The sequence below is a fragment of the Phoca vitulina genome, unplaced genomic scaffold, assembly GCF_004348235.1.
Source record: "Phoca vitulina isolate PV1807 unplaced genomic scaffold, GSC_HSeal_1.0 scaffold6, whole genome shotgun sequence".
Classification (NCBI taxonomy): domain Eukaryota; kingdom Metazoa; phylum Chordata; class Mammalia; order Carnivora; family Phocidae; genus Phoca; species Phoca vitulina.
In genome coordinates this window covers 47,666,922-47,686,786 of record NW_022589709.1, presented here as the reverse complement: position 1 = coordinate 47,686,786, position 19,865 = coordinate 47,666,922, and the positions used below count along the sequence as shown (strand labels likewise).

The 19,865-nt window shown below is 38.4% G+C and overlaps 1 protein-coding gene across 3 annotated transcripts in view; it reads left to right on the top strand.

The window, feature by feature from the left end:
- The window catches only part of MSH3 (mutS homolog 3), a 177,479-nt gene that overhangs the window by 56,338 nt on the left and 101,276 nt on the right, over window positions 1-19,865 (top strand). For all 3 annotated transcript variants that reach the window (XM_032404094.1, XM_032404092.1, XM_032404093.1), the window contains exons 11-12: window positions 5,343-5,427; window positions 8,023-8,132. In XM_032404094.1, coding sequence (XP_032259985.1) covers window positions 5,343-5,427; window positions 8,023-8,132 — 195 coding nt within the window. The remainder of the gene's footprint in view (window positions 1-5,342; window positions 5,428-8,022; window positions 8,133-19,865) is intronic.

The following is a 19,865-nucleotide window of genomic DNA, read 5'->3' as shown; positions in this document are numbered from 1 at the left end:
CCATGTATTTTTTTTTTTCCTAAAGATTTTATTTATTTATTTAATTGACAGAGAGAGAGAGACGGCGAGAGAGGGAACACAAGCAGGGGGAGTGGGAGAGGGAGAAGCAGGCTTCCCGCGGAGCAGGGAGCCCGATGCGGGGCTCCATCCCAGGACCCTGGGATCATGACCTGAGCTGAAGGCAGTCACTTAACCGACTGAGCCACCCAGGTGCCCCAGTGTCCCATGTATTTTGAGGCATTTCCACTCTAGTTGGTCAGAGAACCAACTATTCTAAGCCCTGTATGAACCCTGGTTATTGTTTGACCTAGTGTTTTCTTGTGGCTCTTTGATCAGTGGAGGTTCCCCCACACCCTTAAGGATCAGTACCTGGCCAAATCCTTGAAGGGATCCTTCCGCAGATCTTTGGATCTCTCTCTTGTGTGCAGCTCTGTCATCTCTGGCTTTCTGTCTAACGAATTCTAGTTTCCTTGGTCTCTCCAAAGAGTCAGTCTTAATATACCTCATTTGTTTTTCTTCTCTCAGGGATCACAGTTTTGTGCTGTCTGATATCTAATAGCTGACAACAGTTTTTTTTAAAATATAAATTTGTCCAATTTTCTAGTTGTTTATGGTTAAAGGACAGTTCTCATGCATTTAATCTTTTATGAATGAAAGCGAAAGTCAAGTACCATAATTGAACATCACACATAAACAACAGAAGATGTGTGAGGTTACAACAGCTGTCCAGAACAATGCCTGTGTTCTAAAGCTCCCAGAAAATTAATTTCACTTAAAATTAAAAACAGAAAAAGGACCAAATTCAAATCTTATACAAAATTATTATAAGAAGAAACACAATAAGGAGCCAGATAACGTCCTTACAGAAAATGAATTCATGCCAGAAAGATGCCCACAAATGAAATGAAAACTGTAACCTACTACTTCAAAATGAGCCAAAAGACATTAAGAAAATGATGCTGGGGATGAAAGAACAAATGAGAATGAGAAATAGGAAAGCTATGGAATGAGATGATAGGATCGAAGAATGAACTGCGTATTCAAGAAAAAGATCAATTTAGGAGTGAAGAGTAAACTAGAAGGAATACTAAAGTGAATAAACATAGCACATATACTTGAAGAGAACTAGAATTAAAAAGAGATGTGCAAAAAAAAAAAAAAAAAAAGGTTAACATAGCAGACCTGATGAGACAGCCATCCTTAGAAAGATCTACCTGCAAGCTTGACCCTTAACTGGCATCTGGGAAAGTTTCCAGCATTTTCTGATAAGAATGGCTCACTCTCCCCAAACTTTGCAGAGAACATGGTTTATACTAACTACTTGCTTGTTTCTGGGAGCTGGAATTTTTGTACATGTAAGGAAGAAGATGCCTGTGTGACCAGCTTCCAGTATAAACCCTAGGTGCTGAGTCTCTAATGTGCTTCTCTGGTGGACATTTCACACATGTAATCACAACTCACAGCTGGGGAAATTGAGCACACCCTGTGTGACTCCATCAGGAGAGGACTCTTGGAAGCTTGCCCTTTGTTTCCTCCAGACTTTACCTTCTGTATCTTTTCCCTTTTCTGGTTTTGCTTTGTATCCTTTCACTGTTATAAATCATAGCTGTGAGTACAGCTATATTCAGAGTCCTTTGTATCCTCCTGGAGAATCAGAGGACTCATTATATACCTTTCTTATTCTTTTCCTCTCTAATATGCTTCTTGGCAGCTTTTAGGAATGTAAAGGAGGTCATTTTGTTTAGTTACAAATCAATTAGAAGTGAATCTACAATAAAACAAGTTTTATATAATTTGTAATTCATAAGTTAAATTAACCCTGAAAATGTTCAAGAAATGGTGAATGTCTGAATTCTGAAAACTGTACATAGAGAACTATTTTCTACTATAGATTCCATGTGAAACATAGTAGTTTGGTGGGGTTTTTTTGTCTGTTTCAATTTTCAAATTATATTTAAATAGGGTCTTTGTAAGGGGTTGGTCTTTCAGGTAAGATCTGCACCTTTAACTACCTCTATCTAAATGAGAAAGATTGGTCTTCATTTTTTAAAAAAAACTAGGGTAGGAATGATATAGAATCTTAAATTTTGCTGGCAAGTTTTCAGCAATGACATTTTTCTCCCCTTATAAAACTTGAGGGGGAAAAAAAAAGCGTCCTCTGTACTTCTGTTGTCTGAAATATTAATGAAGTATTTTCCCATGTTACTTGTAGGATTTTTATCCAGGTTCACACAGCATGAATTCTAGCCAGGCATTGTTTATGAGGTTCATTTCAAAGCATATAAAATTTGGCTTTTTCCAGAAGGATAAATAATTTAGAATTGCTTGAGTATTTCAGATCAGTGATCATATACTGTTGAATTCCTGAGGATGCTGGCAGATACAACCCTGAGTTCAAAAAACCATATAATTCCTAATGGAAATAGGCACTGACAGAAGGAAATTTCTTTCGTATTTGGGAAGAAGAGTCCCAACTCCAGAATACATTATCAACCAAGCATAGGGGAAACCTGAAAGCATATTTAGTTCTTGGGGCACCTGGGTGACTCAGTCGGTTAAGCATCTGCCTTCGGCTCAGCCATGGTCCCAGGGTCCTGGGATCGAGCCCCGAGTTGGGCTCCCTGCTCAGTGCGGAGACTGCTTCTCCCTCTCCCTCTGCTGCTCCCCCCTGCTTGTGCTCTCTTGCTTTCTCTCTCTGTCAAATTAATAAGTAAAATCTTAAAAAAAAAAAAGCATATTTAGCTCTTATGTTGCTTGATAATTATTGTTCCATAGGAATCATTCCAATTTAATATTGCCCAGTGGTTGATCTTTTTTATTAAAATCAATGCAGATGTTAGGTTTAAATAAACTCTTTGCTTCTCATGGTGTCTACTTTGAGATCTAGGGGACTTGCTCAATAAGGGAAAAACCTAAAACAAAATAAAAACTATGCACAACTTATTAATACTGCTAATTAATAAAGGAACCTGTATTTTTTCTCTAAAGGTCTAGTTTTGTGAGCTAACTTAAGACAATTTGGTTGTTCAGTTTATTGGGTTCTTTTTGGTGTTGTAGATACCCAGTAAAAATATAGGTGAGGGCTCTAAGACTCCTCCTCCAGTGCTCTCTATACTAGGTTGTGTGTTAGTCCAAACAAAATTCTGCCACACATATACTTCTTAGCAAGCAGACACAAAAGTAGTCCTGTTAACTTTTCTGTAAGCTCCATGAAATTCTGATTTTTATTTATTTATTTTTTTAGTGTTCTGATAGCGCCTTGCTTCAGAGGTTCATTTGAGGCATAGTAGGAGCACTTTTAGTTAGAGTTAGGTGACAAAACTCTCAACTAATTGCTGGAGCAAAGGTGCTTTCAGAAACCTAAACCTAAGACCCCATTCTTCAGCGTATGGACTGTTGGGTTTACTAGTTCTTGTGAGGGTAAAGCCAATTGAACAGTATTTCTGGATAGTCCACAGATCTTAAATGTCATTTATTTATGTTACAGCTCTGCTCTTCATGGAAGATGAAGACCGCTAACTGAGATGTTTTTAGAACAGGCTGTGGGATTATGGGTTCTTGATTAGTCTTTCTCTCAGACCACATGAGCATCCCTGTAGAGTCTGTGTTTGATTAACATACTCATGTGTTACTCACTGCTAGGGTATAGGTTCAACCTAACTGTCAGGAACAGGGGAAGACTTCTACCTCAACACTTGGGAACTGGCTGGATGTCAGCTCGAGTCCAGGCTATCAACTCTTCCAATTTGGATCTTTGACCATAAAAGTGTGTGAACACCTGTCAGCTACACAGGAAATCACTGCCTAATTGTTTCTTCCTGAAGAGAACGTTTTACATTTTATTCTTGTCCCTGGGTGTTTTATGGACATCTCTGGGTTTTAGGACTCAAAGGAAACCAATCAACCCACCCGAGCTGGCTCCCCCATAGGAAGATGGCAGACATTTGTTGAGCATCTGTGTTCTGTTAGGCTCAGCAGGTGGCTGCAAAATGTATGACATAAATAACTCTTGCCTTCAAGGAACTTTGATCTATTAATGAGGATAACAGAAGAACATGAAATTGCTGTAATACAAAGCCAATTAAGTTAACTGCTATAAGAAGGAGTGAAAGAGCTACACACACCTGCTGTCAATCAGTGTTGGAGTTGCTCCTCTCTAAAAATCATTAACAAGTTATCATGGAAGCTACATCAAACCTGTCAGAGAAATCATGCTGCTAAAGGACAGTTCTTAACTAGGCAATATTCCTAACATGCAGGAAGGTTATTTTTTTTTTCAGGGCTTTGGAGCATTAGTTGGGGGAGTCATCTAGAAGTGAGGGCATCTCTCAGTGAGCACTGGCTCTGATTTTAGGCTCTAGACTCCTGGATGAAGCCTTGTTTCCATAACTGGCTTGGGAACCTGGATTATATTTAGATCTTACCACAGCCACGTGAGAAGTATAGTAGTTAATAATGCAAACATTCATGCTTTTCCTCCAAATAGTTTAGTGGCTTGCCATTATTTTTCTTGCCTTTAAAAATAAGCTATAAAATCTGTAAGTGCTGTTGATGGAAACATAAAGGAAATTGAATTACTGTATTATTAATGCATTGATTAATACACTTTTTAACACAAAAGATTGCTAAGGACAGAATTGGAATTGTGTATACACTTATTAATCATCACAGCTCAGTACTCAAGTCTGAAATTTATTGATCTTTAATCTCATTTGGGATAGTTTTAGGGACAGAGAGAGACTGTGAATTCTTTGAGCTTAAGGAAATAATTTTTGCTACTTTTTAAGTTTTATACTCCACTAAAATGTTAGCTCCATTAATGTGTATTGTTAATTATAGAGTAAATACCATTTGTTGTACATATCAGAATGTTGATTAAAAGCTGTTTAAAGGGTTTATCAAGATGATCTCATGCTAAAGAATAAGGAGGACATTTTAAAATATCTTGACATATTTTTCTAGCTAATTGCATAGCTTTTCCTGAAGATACCACCACATGCTCTGCTGATGATAAAAGACTATGTTTGGTTCTATTCCTGGAAATGTAAAAAAGAGATGTTGGTACCATTTACCTCCTTGTGCTTGTTTATGGTGTGAGACAACTATCTTTTTGCATCAGTCTGTTTAATAGCACCAGCATCAATGGAAAACAGTATCCCAGTGAATACTTGTTTTGCTCCTTTTGGTTTGATTTTCTATCAAAGAACTCATTTTTGTCATAATGGTACTGGAATATTTAGTTTAGTTTTTAAAATTTCTTTATGTACTTACATCATGGCTAAATTAGTTTTTAAAATTTCTTTATGCACTTATATCATGGCTCATATTTCATTCTTTAACAGGAATTTCAAACAGTTGTCTGGTGAAACGGAATTTATGACAATTAATGGAACAACATTAAGGAATCTTGAAATCCTACAGAATCAGGTGAGGTAAACATAAAGGCTAATTGATTCAAAATGAGTTTGAACAAAAATTTGAAATAAGGTGGCAGTCTGTTCTTAAGAGTGAAGGTGAGAACAAGAATATTGTCTTTAACTGATCACTCTGCCCATCATCTATCTATTAATTGATAACTGCAGGACCCCTTTTTTTGAGAATCACATATATGAAATACTTCCCTGGGGGTTACTTTGGGAGCTATAGAGCTGTCCTTCTTAATTATTGAAGTGACATTCCCATCCTGATAATCTCTGTATCAAATATTTGTTTGGAAAGGCATAATTGAAAATTAATGTAAAGTGGATTTTTTGTCTGTTTGATTATATTTTTTCTACGTGCCTTTTTCACTGAAATGTCTTCAGTCTTATTATCCAGTATAAAACAAGTTACTGTGATATTGTTAGATTATAAGATGCATAAATTTCATTTCACAAACTTCCATCATTATTTGCCCTTTATTGATGAATTAGGAAGATAATGGAGACATTAAATTGATTGCTTTCATTTATTAAATTATCACTTAGAAATAAGATCTTATATAATGTTCATAACATAAAGCCATAGAAATAAAAAGCAATTCCAGATCATTTGAGTAAGTAGTTGAAAAGCTGAACTGTCTGAGTTAAATGGTTTAAAGCTCTTCAGAAATATTTATTAGTGTTGTAAATTAAAGTAAATGCTGAATTTATTCTCCTGACTCCTAGATTTGTATATTACTAACTAGTTTCTCTCATTTAGTTTCTGCCTCTTCCAGGCTATCCTTGTATGCTAGAGTCAACCTTACTTTAATTTCATAACATTTTGATCTTGTCATTACATTATCCGGAGATTGAGAATCTTTCCTGCATATCTTTCTCACCAACTCTGTATACATTGCCCAATAGGAAATGAGTAGTAGGAGGAAAAGAACATTTCTTGGATGAAGAAGAGCTCATAATCAGACTCTGAAGACACAGCGCTGGCCTTCCTAGCTTTCTTTATTCTGCCACTTCTTCCCTGTTCAAATCCTACTGCTGTGGAGTCAGTTCTGAAAATAAATTCCTAAGGCAAAAATACCCTTAAAAGCTCTTTCATTATCAGGACTTGGGCCATTATAGAAACAGAAGCTAAGAATTCACAGCTTTGGCTTGTCTTTGCATTTGAACTTTGGCCTCTGTTATCCATGGAGCAATGGAAAGGGGTAATGAGGAGGGGGCTGGGTATCAGGGAGAGCAATTGAATAACTGTTTCTCTCCCACCCTTCCCTCTCTTGTCTGAGCCTGGTCCTTCAGTGATGCAGGAAATAATTGGAAAATTATTCCCACCCACTTTCCTCTTCCTGGGACCCTTTACTGTACTCAGGCGAGTAGGGCATGTGTTTTGGAAGAAATGGTGCTGGTTTTGATGTGGACTGCCCTCGTCAGTCAGCTCATCCTCAGGGGAGCCTTCTGTGACCTGTAGCTTCTGTGTGCGCTCTGCTTTAAACTCCGAAGGCCTGGCAGCTTTTGTCATGGCTTTTATAGTTAATTTCTGCCAAGTGGCATCATGTGTTGATTATGAGTCATTTCTTTCTTTTTTTTTTAATATACAGTAGGAACATATATTTTAACTCTTCTAAAAGATATTTCTCCATTTTGATATAAAAATCAAACCCATCATACTTTTCCCACCAATCTTTCCACATCAAGGGCAATCAGAAATTTGTACAACATGAATATTTGCTTCTGAAACAAAAATTACAAATGAAAGTGATAACAAAAGTACACAAATCAATTTCTCCCATACTTGGATATAAGATATGGTTCTCAAGGAGGGGCCATATCTTAATACACCTTTGCCAGTCATACAACTGAGTACAGAGGAGTATTCTGGAAGTACTTGCTTAATGACTTGAAGGAAAAGAAAAAAAGTTAAAAAAAAAAATTTAGGTGAAAGCAATTTTATATTCCAAATAAGATTTAAACCTATTGACTTTTTGTAATACAATGAGACCTTGGTTAAAATTAACTATCATCTCTAGTTAATTTTTTTTTTAGTCGTTCAACTTCGAAGTAGCAAAGCACAGGTCAGTAATTTTTTACTGAGGATTTAATAAAGCAGACTAAAATAAAGTCTTTCCAGGGTGAATTCCTAGAGTGCAGTTTAACTTCAGTTCCATCTCCAGTACCTTCTACTTGTTCAGTGTTTTCATGGGAGCAGCAGTCCTTAGAACTCTGAGGCCGTGGAGGATACTGAATTGCCAAAGGAAATTAAATTATCTTCACTGTACTTCCCAAGGCAGAAAAGTCTGTATTTTTAAGATGTGTAGGACAAACATATATTTTAAAAGATTTCTAAATATTCTTAGTTAACCAAAACCACACACAGACTGTCCTTTTTCTGTGCAAATATCAGTACTTTATATTGTATATGTGTGTTCATATGTACATGCATTCGTCACACATTAAATGAACGCCTGTTATGAGCCATACTTTATGATAGGCATCTGTACCATTTAAAATTGGGGTATATGGAATAATTAAGGCACATGAGCAACTAGCAGTTTTGGTACAAATACAACATCCACTTAATAAATAAAACTTTTTTTCTGGTTTTTCTTAGACTGACATGAAAACCAAAGGAAGTTTACTTTGGGTCTTAGACCATACTAAAACCTCATTTGGGAGACGGAAATTAAAGAAGTGGGTGACCCAGCCACTCCTTAAACTAAGGTAAGGGGAATTCTTTTTTGTGTGTTTAATCTGAAATTACATAAAGTTGTGAAATTAAATGTATGTTAGCCTCCTTAAAACCAAGATTACCAGAGTTATAAGAACAGAATTTTAGGGGCACCTGGCTGGCTGAGTCAGAGGAGCAGCGATTCTTGATCTCGGGGTCTTGAGTTCGAGCTCTGTGTTGGGTGTAGATTACTAAAAATAAATGAACTTTAAAAACAGAATTTTAAATTGGAGAAGATTTTATTTTGTATCTGGCAATACACTGTGTAGTATTGTGAGGATGTTTTCCTTGTCCCCAAGAATGAGTTGGCTTGCAGATTGGAAGACATGGGGTGTGTCCAGGGAAAGTGAGTTATCCATTTAGTTTGGGTCATCCGCAGCATAAGAGAGTAGGGAGGAGGGGGTTGAAGAGCTGGGGCACTGCCTTTCGTAGAGGGCTTTGAAGGCTAACCTGAGTTGGTAGCCAGGGAAAGTTAATCCAATGATTCTGAGCATGGGAGTGCTAGGATCAGAGCTGGGCTTGTATGTGGGAGGGGACAAAGTGTGGTGGGGTGGGCAAGTTAGCAAGTTCATGGCGAGGTTCTGAGGGACCCGAGCTAAAGCCGGAACAGTAGGGATCTGAGAGAAGGGTCAGGTGTGAGATGTTTGGGAAAGTAGATGAGTAAACCAGGAGCGCCTTCAGGGAAGGTAGCTGAATCTAGTGCCTAAAATGCAGCTGTTTCCAAGCTTGTCCGCCCCTTGCAGTCCTTGGGAGGCTTCGCAGATACTGATGCCTATGTCTAAACCCCCAGAGAGTGTGATTTAATTGGTCTCCAGTGTGGCCTGGGAGTTGGGAGTTTTTGAATGCTCCCCAGATGATTCTGATATGCAGATAAATTGGGAGACTCTGACCTGTCACTTAGTAGGAGCCCCATTAATGTTTACCGAATGAATGAAGGCTGTTATTTATTGCATTTTTACTATGTACCACTCTTTAATACTCAGAAGCATCCTCTGAGGTAGGTCCTTGAGATGAGTAAACAGATTCAGAGCTTCAGTTAACTTGCTCAGTGTTTCATAGCTGGTAGAGCCCAGATTTAAAAACAGCATTGACTCCAGAGCTGAGCAGGCACTTAACCATTCTGAACCATTTCCTAAAGAGACCAGAGAGTGTGGTGTTAGATGTGTTAGAGGTGTTAGAACTGCTGTGCGTCAGCTCTGTCAACTGAGTGAGTCAGTCCACTAAGTCCTTGGGTCCCATGTCCTGTCCCATGTGTCTGTCTCCCCATGCCATGTTCTCACCTTTGAATTGGTAAACTGCCTCCTCACAGGTTTGTCCTAAGGAATAAGATGAGACGGGAATCCTAACTACCACTTTTTGAGCTCTTTATTACATGGCAAGCCCCGTACTGGGGGCCTTATGTACCTTGTAGCTTTTGAACTACACAAGAGCCTCACTCTTGGCTGCTTATTATGCTGAGTTTAGTAAATAGTCATCTTCAGCAAAGGATAGCACATGTTGTTAGTGCGAGTAATAAGCTTAACACACTCTTATGATGATGATCATTACCAAATCACTTCAAGATTTACCGGGTCACTCCAGTTTTTCTTCTTGACCATAAAGACCTTCGGACAGGGGAAACTGACAAGAAGACATTCTGGAAATGGAAGCATGGTTGATCCTTGAACAACTCGGGTTTGAACTGTGCAGGTCCACTTATGTGCACATTTTTTCTGATACAATACAGCACTGTAAATGTATTTCCTTATGATTTTCTTAACCTTCTCTTTCCTGTAGTTTACTTTGTTATGAGAATACAGTATATGATACGTATATAAAATATGTGTTAATTGGCTATGTTATCAGTTAGGCTTCTGATCAGCAGTAGGCTATTAGTAGTTAAGTTTTGGGGGAGTTAAAAGATATACTCAGATTTTTGACTGTGGTGGGGGAACAGCGCCCCTAATCCCCACATTGTTCAGTGGTCAACTGTGTCTCCTTGGTTCAGTACTGAAATGAGGTAAGAATGCCTTGGGGAGCAAAAGCAGACAAGATGGCTTTCTGCAGAAAGTGTGGAAAGACATATACCTAAGCATCCATAGCACTTCTTATATTCTTATTTGCTTGGTTGAAATATTCAGCAGAAACAGAGTCAGTAGCAGACTTTTTCATGTAAATTAAAATTTTTATTTCTATTCTTAAAAATTTGTTTTCTATAACTAGGATTAATTTGAGATAAATTCAGTAGACCATATTGTATGCTCTGTAGGAGCTGAATCATGTATCTCTTGAGATCGTACTTTCCCAGGAAGGCTGAAAGAAAATATGCCATGTGTTGAACAGTGATGCTTTCCAAATATGAACTCTAGACAGGCCCAACACCTATATAGCTGAAAACAAACACACAAAACTTTTTCCTTTGTGCCTTTAATTTTAGATCATAATTTCAAAACTTTTATCTAAAATTCATTTCAAAAGAATTTGTTAAATCTTAATGGCACTTGCAACCTATTCCAAATAGCTAGAGAAAATCGTCAGCTGAGTAGTCATTGGTTCAGGCGTATATTTATTATTGTTGTTCGTGCTAACATGGGGGTCATGCAAATCACAGATCTCATCAGTGTGGTTATCCAGGCTAATATTCTCTTTCTAATGTTGGCAGCCAAAAGTTCGTTTAGAGTCTGGTTTTCTTTTATAGGGAGTCATAGAACAAAAAATTGGTGACAAGGGTATTAAGCAAGATATGGTAGGTTTCCCGAAGTTCTCCAAGAGCCTATTATTTGTCAGTTATCCATGAATTTTCTTAAATCCCTAAAGATCATCTTTATATTTTCAGCTCATTTTAGTTCCTGGGGCAATCACACAGTTCATATATCCAGGACCAACTGTTTTAAGTTTCAGAGGATTTTCCACTCCCATCACCTTTTTTTGTATAAAATAGTCTCTTCAGTGTAGAATTTTACTAGTGACTTTTAGAAAATATAAATAGCTTTTATCCTATATTTACTGACTGATTCAAATAATTTACTTAGATTATTGAGACTGGATTTTACTTTATTGAAACCAAATTCGCTTCCCTCCACCTTTCATTTATTTTTTTTGAGAGGCTGAAAGCCATTTTATTTTTTACAGTTTTCTTAATTCAGGTATAATTAACATACAGTGTTATATTAGTTTCACACATCCAATGTCGTGATTCAGCAATTCTATGCATTACTCAGTGCCCATCAGGATAAATGTACTCTTTATCCCTTTTACCTATTTTACCCATCTTCCCACCCACCTCTCTTCTGGCGACTACCAGTTTGTTCTCTGTATTTAAGAGTTTGTTTTTTTAATAAATAGGTGATGTGTTGTGACCTATGCTTTTTATCAGTTCTCTAAGTTTAGGCAAGAAGATTCTTCAGTGTAGTTCTTTGGCTTCTTCTTATAAATGAATGTCACATTGGCAAGTCATTCGTCCTAAGACCTTTTAAAATTAAATTATATTGAATTCATTTTTTGAGGTTCTGTCTTTGAATTCCTTCTGCTTCTTTGAGTTGATACGATCTTGTCAATTTTATATATAAACACCATATGTAGTTTGTTGGTTTTGTCAAAAAGCCTTAAAATACAAATTCTCCTTGTTAATATTGAAAGAAATGGGAAAAAGAAAACTTTGAGAAGTATGGGATGCATCTCTAAAATATTGTTTTAGGCAAAATCCTAATTTCCAAGGCAGATTTGTTCATCTTGGAAGAAGGAGTCAAGATTTGGTAGCTTACTCTGTGTTTTAAAATATTAAACAAAAATAAGTTGTGGATTTCCTTTGTGGGTAACTCTTCTGCCTCACCTTAAATGTGGATGGTCCCCAGGGCTCTCTCCTGGGATCTCTTCTCACTTTCAGCACTACTTAGGATCTTTTCTGGGGCCGTGGTTTCTGTAGCTCCTGTGCTGATGACTTCATCCCATTATCTCCAGCAGCTCCATGTTCACACATCTGCCAGAACATCTCTGCCTCAGAAAATACTAGGTTTGAATGCTGAATGAAACAGATTGGAAACAAAGCATTTCCTTTAGTGAGATAGTGACTTCTTGTAAATGAAGATGTGTGTGTGTGTGTGTGTCTGTGCGCGTGCGCGTGCCACAGGTGCACGTATATGTGTACACACAGAGCAGGGTATTATTATTATTATTTTTTAAAAGATTTTATTTATTTATTTGACAGAGAGAGACACAGCGAGAGAGGGAACACAAGCAGGGGGAGTGGGAGAAGGAGAAGCAGGCTCCCCACGGAGCAGGGAGCCCGATGTGGGGCTCGATCCCAGGACCCCGGGATCACGACCTGAGCCGAAGGCAGACGCTTAACGACTGAGCCACCCAGGCGCCCCTAGAGCAGGGTATTATTAACCACAAGGCAGAATCTGAGAAATCAGTCCCTTCCCTTCTAGGATGGATGATTTTGTTAAACAGTGAAAACACTGGATTTCTGGCAAGAGGTAGTATTATATCATCTTGCCTTTTTGTAAAATCACTTTTTATGAAAGGCAGTCAGATGGAAGCCTTTTCATGAAAGGTTTTTTTATTTATTGAGGGAATCTCTGTGCCTCTGGTCTCGCCCTTCTCTGTTTCTGCTCTGCACTACCAATTGGTTACTTTAAAAAAAAAGTATATCTGATTATGTTGTTCCCTACAGTTTGCAGTTCTCACAACACGCTGAGGTGTCGTTTATTTCTGGATCTTTGTACAGTCTGTTTCCTTTGTCTAAAGTGGAAACTTGTACTCATCTCTGTTTCCATTCTAGTGTGCTGCCTGCTTCTTCACAGTCTTCTTTGCTATCTGCTCATCCTCTGGATATCCTTTAAATGTCAGTGTTTCAGAGACCTGAACCTTAGGAGCCGAGCTTTCTTCCTTCCCTAAACCTCCCCTCACTGCCTCTTCTCTTCTCACTGTCTCCTACCCATATCCCTGTGAACATACCTGTTCCCTTTACTGTACATATCAAAGTGTCAGTGACTCCCAAATTTGTATCTCAGGTCTTTACTCTCTCCTATTCCCCAGGATTATATCTTCAGCTTTGATTCATAAACACATAGATGTATCACAGACATCTCAAACTTCACGTATTCAACCCTGTTTCTCCTTCTGGTGTCCCCATTCCAGGAACCAGCACTTCACCGAACAAGTTGCTTAGACCAGAAACCTGGAAGTTATCCTGGACATTTCCTATTTGACAACCATGTCCTATCTAATACTAAGTCCTGTTGCCTTTAGCTCTAAAATATATTCAGAGTCTGTGCATGTCTTGCCATCTCCACTGCCATCACCGTGGTCTAAACTACATTAGTTCTTACTTGGACAGCTGCAGTATCCTCCTAACTCATCTCTTTTTCAAGATAAAGACTGTATTATGCCACTCCCCTCCCTTAAACTCTTCATTGGCTTCTGCTTCACATGAAGTTAAAATTCTTTCTCATGACTCTTCTGTCTGACTCTCCCCTGCATTCATGCATTCATCATCTTCCGGTCACTCTGGCCTTTCTTTGGTTCCTGAGCAACCCAAAGCTTTTACTCATCTTGTGGTCTTCGCATTTGCTGGGCTCTCTACCTAGAATGTTCTTCTTCACATGCTGACTCCTCTTTTAAGTCTCACCTTTAAAGTGTCACTTCTTCAGAGAGATTTTCTCTGACTGCCTAATCTAAATTATGTTCCTTGTATCATTCTTCATTAGCATATAGGATTTATCATGACTGATATTTGTTTTTTCTGTTTATTTAATATTTCTCACTAAATTGTATTTCATTTATAACAAGCATTCAATAAGTATTTATTGAATGAATTATTAAAATGATGTCATTCAGGACCTAACTCAGCTATCTCTTTGAGAAGTTGTCCTTTTTCTCCTTTCTTTGTAGAAAGTTAACTCTCCTCAGTTTTGTTCAGCCTCTTACCCGTCCATCACCAACCCACACAGAATGAATTGGGGGCTCATAGTACTTTGAATATAATAGATGGTCAAGAAATTATGAACAAATGAATCCATTTGAAAATCTTAGGGTTCCAAGTGGTCTTTGGCACACCTCTGTAAGAGAAGTTTATTTTTCTAAGAAAAACTCCTTGATTTTAAAAGCACCTTAGAAGCAGTTTTCTTTCATGTGATTCCTTATTTTAGTGGAACAGTTGCTTGGTCAGGAATGAAAACATTAACACTTAAAGTGGAAGAGATGGTTTGGCAGTATCTTGCTTTCTTGTCAACTCTTAGTGGAATTAGTAGTAAATAGAAGTTCCTTGGCGTAAGTCATGGGACTTAGTAAAGGAAGCCAGGTTGGGGGATGGGATGGGGTCATCTTCCCACCTGAGGCATAGCTGGTTTTAAATATCGTGTAAAAGGTCTAATTCACAACTCTGAACACATCTGAATTGGAATTTTTTTGCTTAGAATTATTTGGATGCGCTGTGATTTTCCTATGACTCCTTAAGGCCATGCCTGTATAATTTGAATTCCATAATGGGTGAATTAGATAGTGTATTAGTTTGCTGGGAGTAAAAAAGTATCACAAACTGGATAGCTTAAACAACACACATTTATCTCACAGTTCTTTCTGAGTTCTCAGAGGAGAAGCTGTTCCATGCCTCGCTCCTAGCTTCTAGTGGTTTGCTGGCAATCTTTGGTATCACTTGGCTGGTAGTTGCATCTCTTTTCTGTCTGCTTTCACATTCACATGGTATTCTTCCTGTGTGCATATCTGTTCACATGACGTTCTTTCAATGAGGATGTATCCTGTTGGATTGGGGGCCTCCCATATTCCAGTATGACCTCGTCTTAACTAACCCTGATTCCAACTAAGGTCAAATTCTGAGGCACAGGGGATTAGTCTTCAACATGTATTTTTTTGTTGATACAATTCTACCCCTAACAGGGAGGCTCAATAATTTCATCTTTCTTCCTTTTGGCACAAGCGGATTGAATATATTCATCTCTTGGATGGAAACAAGTGTTTTGATTATCATTTAAATGTATTACACATTTATTCAACATCTGAAGTGATGTTATAAAGAACCATTGAATTTTGTAAGTTGCAAACATTCTGCAATTTTGTGCCTGAAGTACAGTACTCAAAAATCATCCATCGGTCTTTGAAAAACATTCTGGTCTGTATCTGTCCAGGTGAAGGTATTTTACAAATGTTAGGTTGATTTTTAGGGATCAGAAAAAGACATTTGTATGTGGGAAAAAAAGAGTAAGGGAAATGTTTGGGTAGAAAGGAGCAGAGGTCCACATCTAAGGGTTGAGGAGAGAAAAGTAGCCATGGTGGGAAGGGAGAGGGCTGAGGGCTAAGCGGTAAGATGTGTTACTCTGTAAGTGGGTCCTGTGTGGGAGTGGAGAGAAAAAGGCAGCACAGAAAACTGATGTCTGACTGTGCTGCATTTTTTGAGTCTGTGATATGTCTATTAATTCTTCCAGCTATCCTCAGAGATAGTTATTACTTCATTTTATAGACATGGAATACTGAGACTCGGGTTGATTATCCAAGATCATCCAGCTTGCACATAGGGCCCATCTAGAAGCACACTTGGGGAGTTATTGGGACTTGACCTCTAGTTCTGCTTCCCTCACCCAGTTGTGTCACTTTGTACAAGTTACGAATTTTGATACACCCTCTGTTCCTTTATCTGTAAAGTGGGAACTATAATACCTAGCTCACAGGGTTGTTGTGAGGACCAGATGAGACAGGATATATAAAGAGTTGTTCTGGTTGCTAGCATCAGTTATGTGGTTCAGGAAAATAGCTGTGGTCTTTATAATTGGTTATAATTTATAACCAAAAAACTGGAAGCAACCTAGTTATTAATAGGGGAGTAGAAAAATAAATTGTTATCTAGTCTTAGTTAGCATATGATAACAGCAGTTAAAATGAAGACAGTGGTCAGATGACCCAGCTGGAGGCTTCCCGTGATGACAGGGCAGAGGCTGGGTGCCACTGTCAGGTGTCCCATATCTGTCTGGTCAGGTCTCCTGAATCTAGTACTTGCCCGTGTTGTATCTTTTGCCTGTAGCTGCAGTCGGTATTGTGAGGAGAATTTGCAAGGAACACTGGTGAGTAGATAGTGTCTTTGTCAGTCCCCTCTAAGAATGATGCAACCATCAGCAATTGAGCTCTGTCATTTTGTGTGGTCGGGCTTGGATCACAACCTTTCTCATTTATTTAATGCTCTAAACCTGACTATGTCGTGGGACCTTAGGAAGCTCAGTCTCATATTCTGATTGACTAAGGACAGGTTAACATGTTTGTTAACACTAAAGGTGTAGTACATTGGTTGGAGAAACTAACTGCTTAACAACAACAACAAAAATACCACACAGTTGGACAGCTCTAACAGTGGAAATTGATCTCTTCTTTATCTTCTTTGCATAAACAATCCATGGTCTTGCCATATTGAAGGTGGGCTGGAACTCATCACATAGGCATTTAGGAACTCCACAGGCTCTTCAGTCTTAAACCTGTGATTTCTGAGGTCAGCCTGGGCAGTGACATCCAGCCTGAGGAAGGGGACAGAGCATGGAGGACATATTTTTGGTTCACCAGGTCTTGTAGTGGCAAATATCATTTCTGCTCACACGTCACTGACTAGAACTCATTCTGATGGTCTCACTTAACTGCAAGGGAGGTTAACAAATGTTTGTCAAGGACGAAAAAGATATATTTAATGAATACCTAGCAGTCTATTGCCAGAGATGGGCTATTTTTCCTTTAACTTTGTATTGTTGTTTCAACTGTGTTGTACTTTTTTTTTTTTTTACACATTTAAATGATGAACTTATTTAAATTTCTGAATAGGCAGTACCTTCACATAGTTGCAGAGCTTAAAAATGGAAAAAGAGGGTGCCTGGGTGGCTCAGTTGGTTAAGCGTCTGCCTTTGGCTCAGGTCGTGTGATCCTGGTGTCCTGGGATTGTGATCCCAGCATCCTGGGATTGACCCTCGCTTCGGGGCTCCCTGCTTAGTGGGGAGTCTGCTTCTCCCTCTCCCTCTGCCCCTGCTCGTGTTCTTTCTCTTTCTCAAATAGATAAAATCTTAAAAAAAAAAAAGTATATAGATAGTGAAATGTTTGCCTCTCATCCCTGCCCCACATCTGCTCAGTTCCTATTGGATAATCATGGCTGTTATTTTCTTGTGTATCTTTCCAGAGGCTTTCTGTTTTAAAAAGCAAATAAATAAAGATGAATATATAGTCCTCCCTCCCTTTTTACATGGATGGGGCATAATATACACAATATTTTTTGCTTCTTTCCCTTAATAGTATAAGATAGTTACTTTTGTATTATTATGTATAGTAAATTTATGTATAGTAAATTTTGTATTATTCTGTCTCAGTGACAAGACGTTCCTACGCTCGAGGAGTTTCTAATCTAATTTGGTCAAGGTATAATCTAGTGAGGAGGAGATGCAGATAAGATATCCTGTACCTAAGATAAAATTCTTACCTGTTACACGCTGTATAGCTCAGTAGCACAATTAGAGCAAGTGAAGAATACTTTTTTAATTCAAATTAGATTTTTAGAAAACTGTTAAAGAGAATTAAGCATGCTAAGGTTATTCTTGGTAATTAAATCACATAAATCATTGAAATTAGCGAAACTGAAACTGGTTGGTATTAGGAAATAGATCCCTGACTATTGATTACATTTTTGTGTAATTTTCTAAAGCACTAAGTACATTCTAGTGATAGTTCTTTCTCTTGAATAGTTAAATGACTTTTATTTTGGTAAACTCATGTTTGGAGTATTAACGGTTTATTTCTAATTCATAACTCTGGCCTCAATGGCAAAGTAATAAAATGTTATGTATTTCCTCCATTTACCGTTTAATTTATATTAACAAAACTGAATGCCATTTTGAAGTCTCAGGGATTTGTTGTACTGAACTACATTGGGAGGCCCTCTTTATTCTTCGTGGTTTCCCATGTTCCATGAACCTGCCCACACAGTGTTCACCTTTGGTGACTGTGATTTTCCTCAGCCCAGTGAGACACAATACTGCTCATAAATGGGAATGAAGAGCAGTAGGTGGGGCATAGCTGTGAGCGGAGATTGGTTGCTGTTGAGCCCTGCCTCTCTGCCTTTGCTGTGTGAATGTTTGAGCAGAAACTGCTGCTGCCAAGAAAAAAGTGACCCCAAACACCTCTTACCCGAACGTCTGCCCTGACTTAGTGCCTGTGGAGGAACCAGTGTCTCTTGGGATGCTTATACCCAGGAACCTGCTGCTGGCCTCCGCTTCGTTCGGTAGTAATCAGGCCTCCAGGGAAGGCTAAACTGGTTCACGTGACCAGCAGGAAATGGCAGCTTTCCTTTGTGCTGAGGAGGAGATACACAGGAGAGAGTGAGGAGGAAGAGTTGGAGATCTTTTCTTTCTTGGCTCTTCCAGCTTTATTTTCCTCTCTTTGTGCCTTGACCGGTGGGGATTTTCAGAGTATATCTCCTCCAAATGCCGTGGGAGGACTTCATTTCCTGTGGCTGTAATGTCATAAAAATCCCTCTATGAAATAACTAGATATGCTGTATAAAGCATAAGACATTGTTTTCGGACATAGCTGAGCCTCTTAAATAATGATAAAGGGAAAAACTGAGGGAACAGATTAAAGAAGGAGCTGGAAGTGGGAGTTGACTGCTGCTGCAGTTGCCCCCCTAGGCCTCTGCAGACGTTGGTAATCAAAAGGATCGGGTTTTAAAAAGCCTTGTGGGAAACTGGAGTGAAGGCTTTGTGTCTAAGTTAGGGAGCCTATAGTAATGTGAGACCCTCCAAGGATCATAATCTCATTAAAGAGAGGGAACAAGGAAATACATTTGTCTTGGCCTAGTCTTTACAGAGGGGAAATTTGCCAAGAATTCTCAACCAGAGGCTCACCCTCACTCAGGTTTGCTATTCCAATTGTACTGTCTGTGTGGCCTGGCAATTTCCAACTTGTGAAAGTTGTTTTGAATGGTCCCATGCCTCAGGGTTCCTAGCAGAAGCAAATGCAAACGCTCCCTGAAGGAATACACTCTCAATCCTGGCCTTCTAGGAATCCCAAAGAGAAAGCTCTACCATAAGCTCACAAACCACAATTACAAAAGATAAGGAAACAAGTAACCATGAATGTGAGTAGAAATTATAAACAGCTGAATTAGAATCCCAAGACCTTCAGATCATGGGATTATGAGGATAAATATCAAAAGTTAAAAGAAGTTAAAGTTAAATACAAAAAAGAACAAAAAATATGAGCACGAAACAAAAATGCCATCAAAGGAGAGAGTAGATTGTTTTTTAAAAAGAACTACATACAACTTTTAGAAACAGTGGGTGGGTTACACAGGAATAAATGCAGTAACTATAACGCAGGGTAATATCTGAAGAAATTACCTGGAGTATAACACAGAGACAATACGATAAAAAATATAAGAAATTGTAAGACAAAAAGAGAATTAGGTGGTCTAACATAATCCTCATCAGATTTCCAGAGGGAAATTAGAATAGGGAGAGAAGAGACAGTGTTCAAAGAGATTGTCCTTTGACAGTCCTTTATTAGGATGAGAATTTCTCATATTTCATGAATGATATGAATCCTTAGGTTTAGGAAGCACAGTGGATTCAAAGTGCATTTGAGAACAAACGAGAAATCCACATTTCAGTAAATCACACTGAAACTGTATGACACCGTATCAGATGTAAAAATATTACAAAGAGCAGAGAGCAAAGAAAGATCACCTGTCATGCCCTAAAAATTAC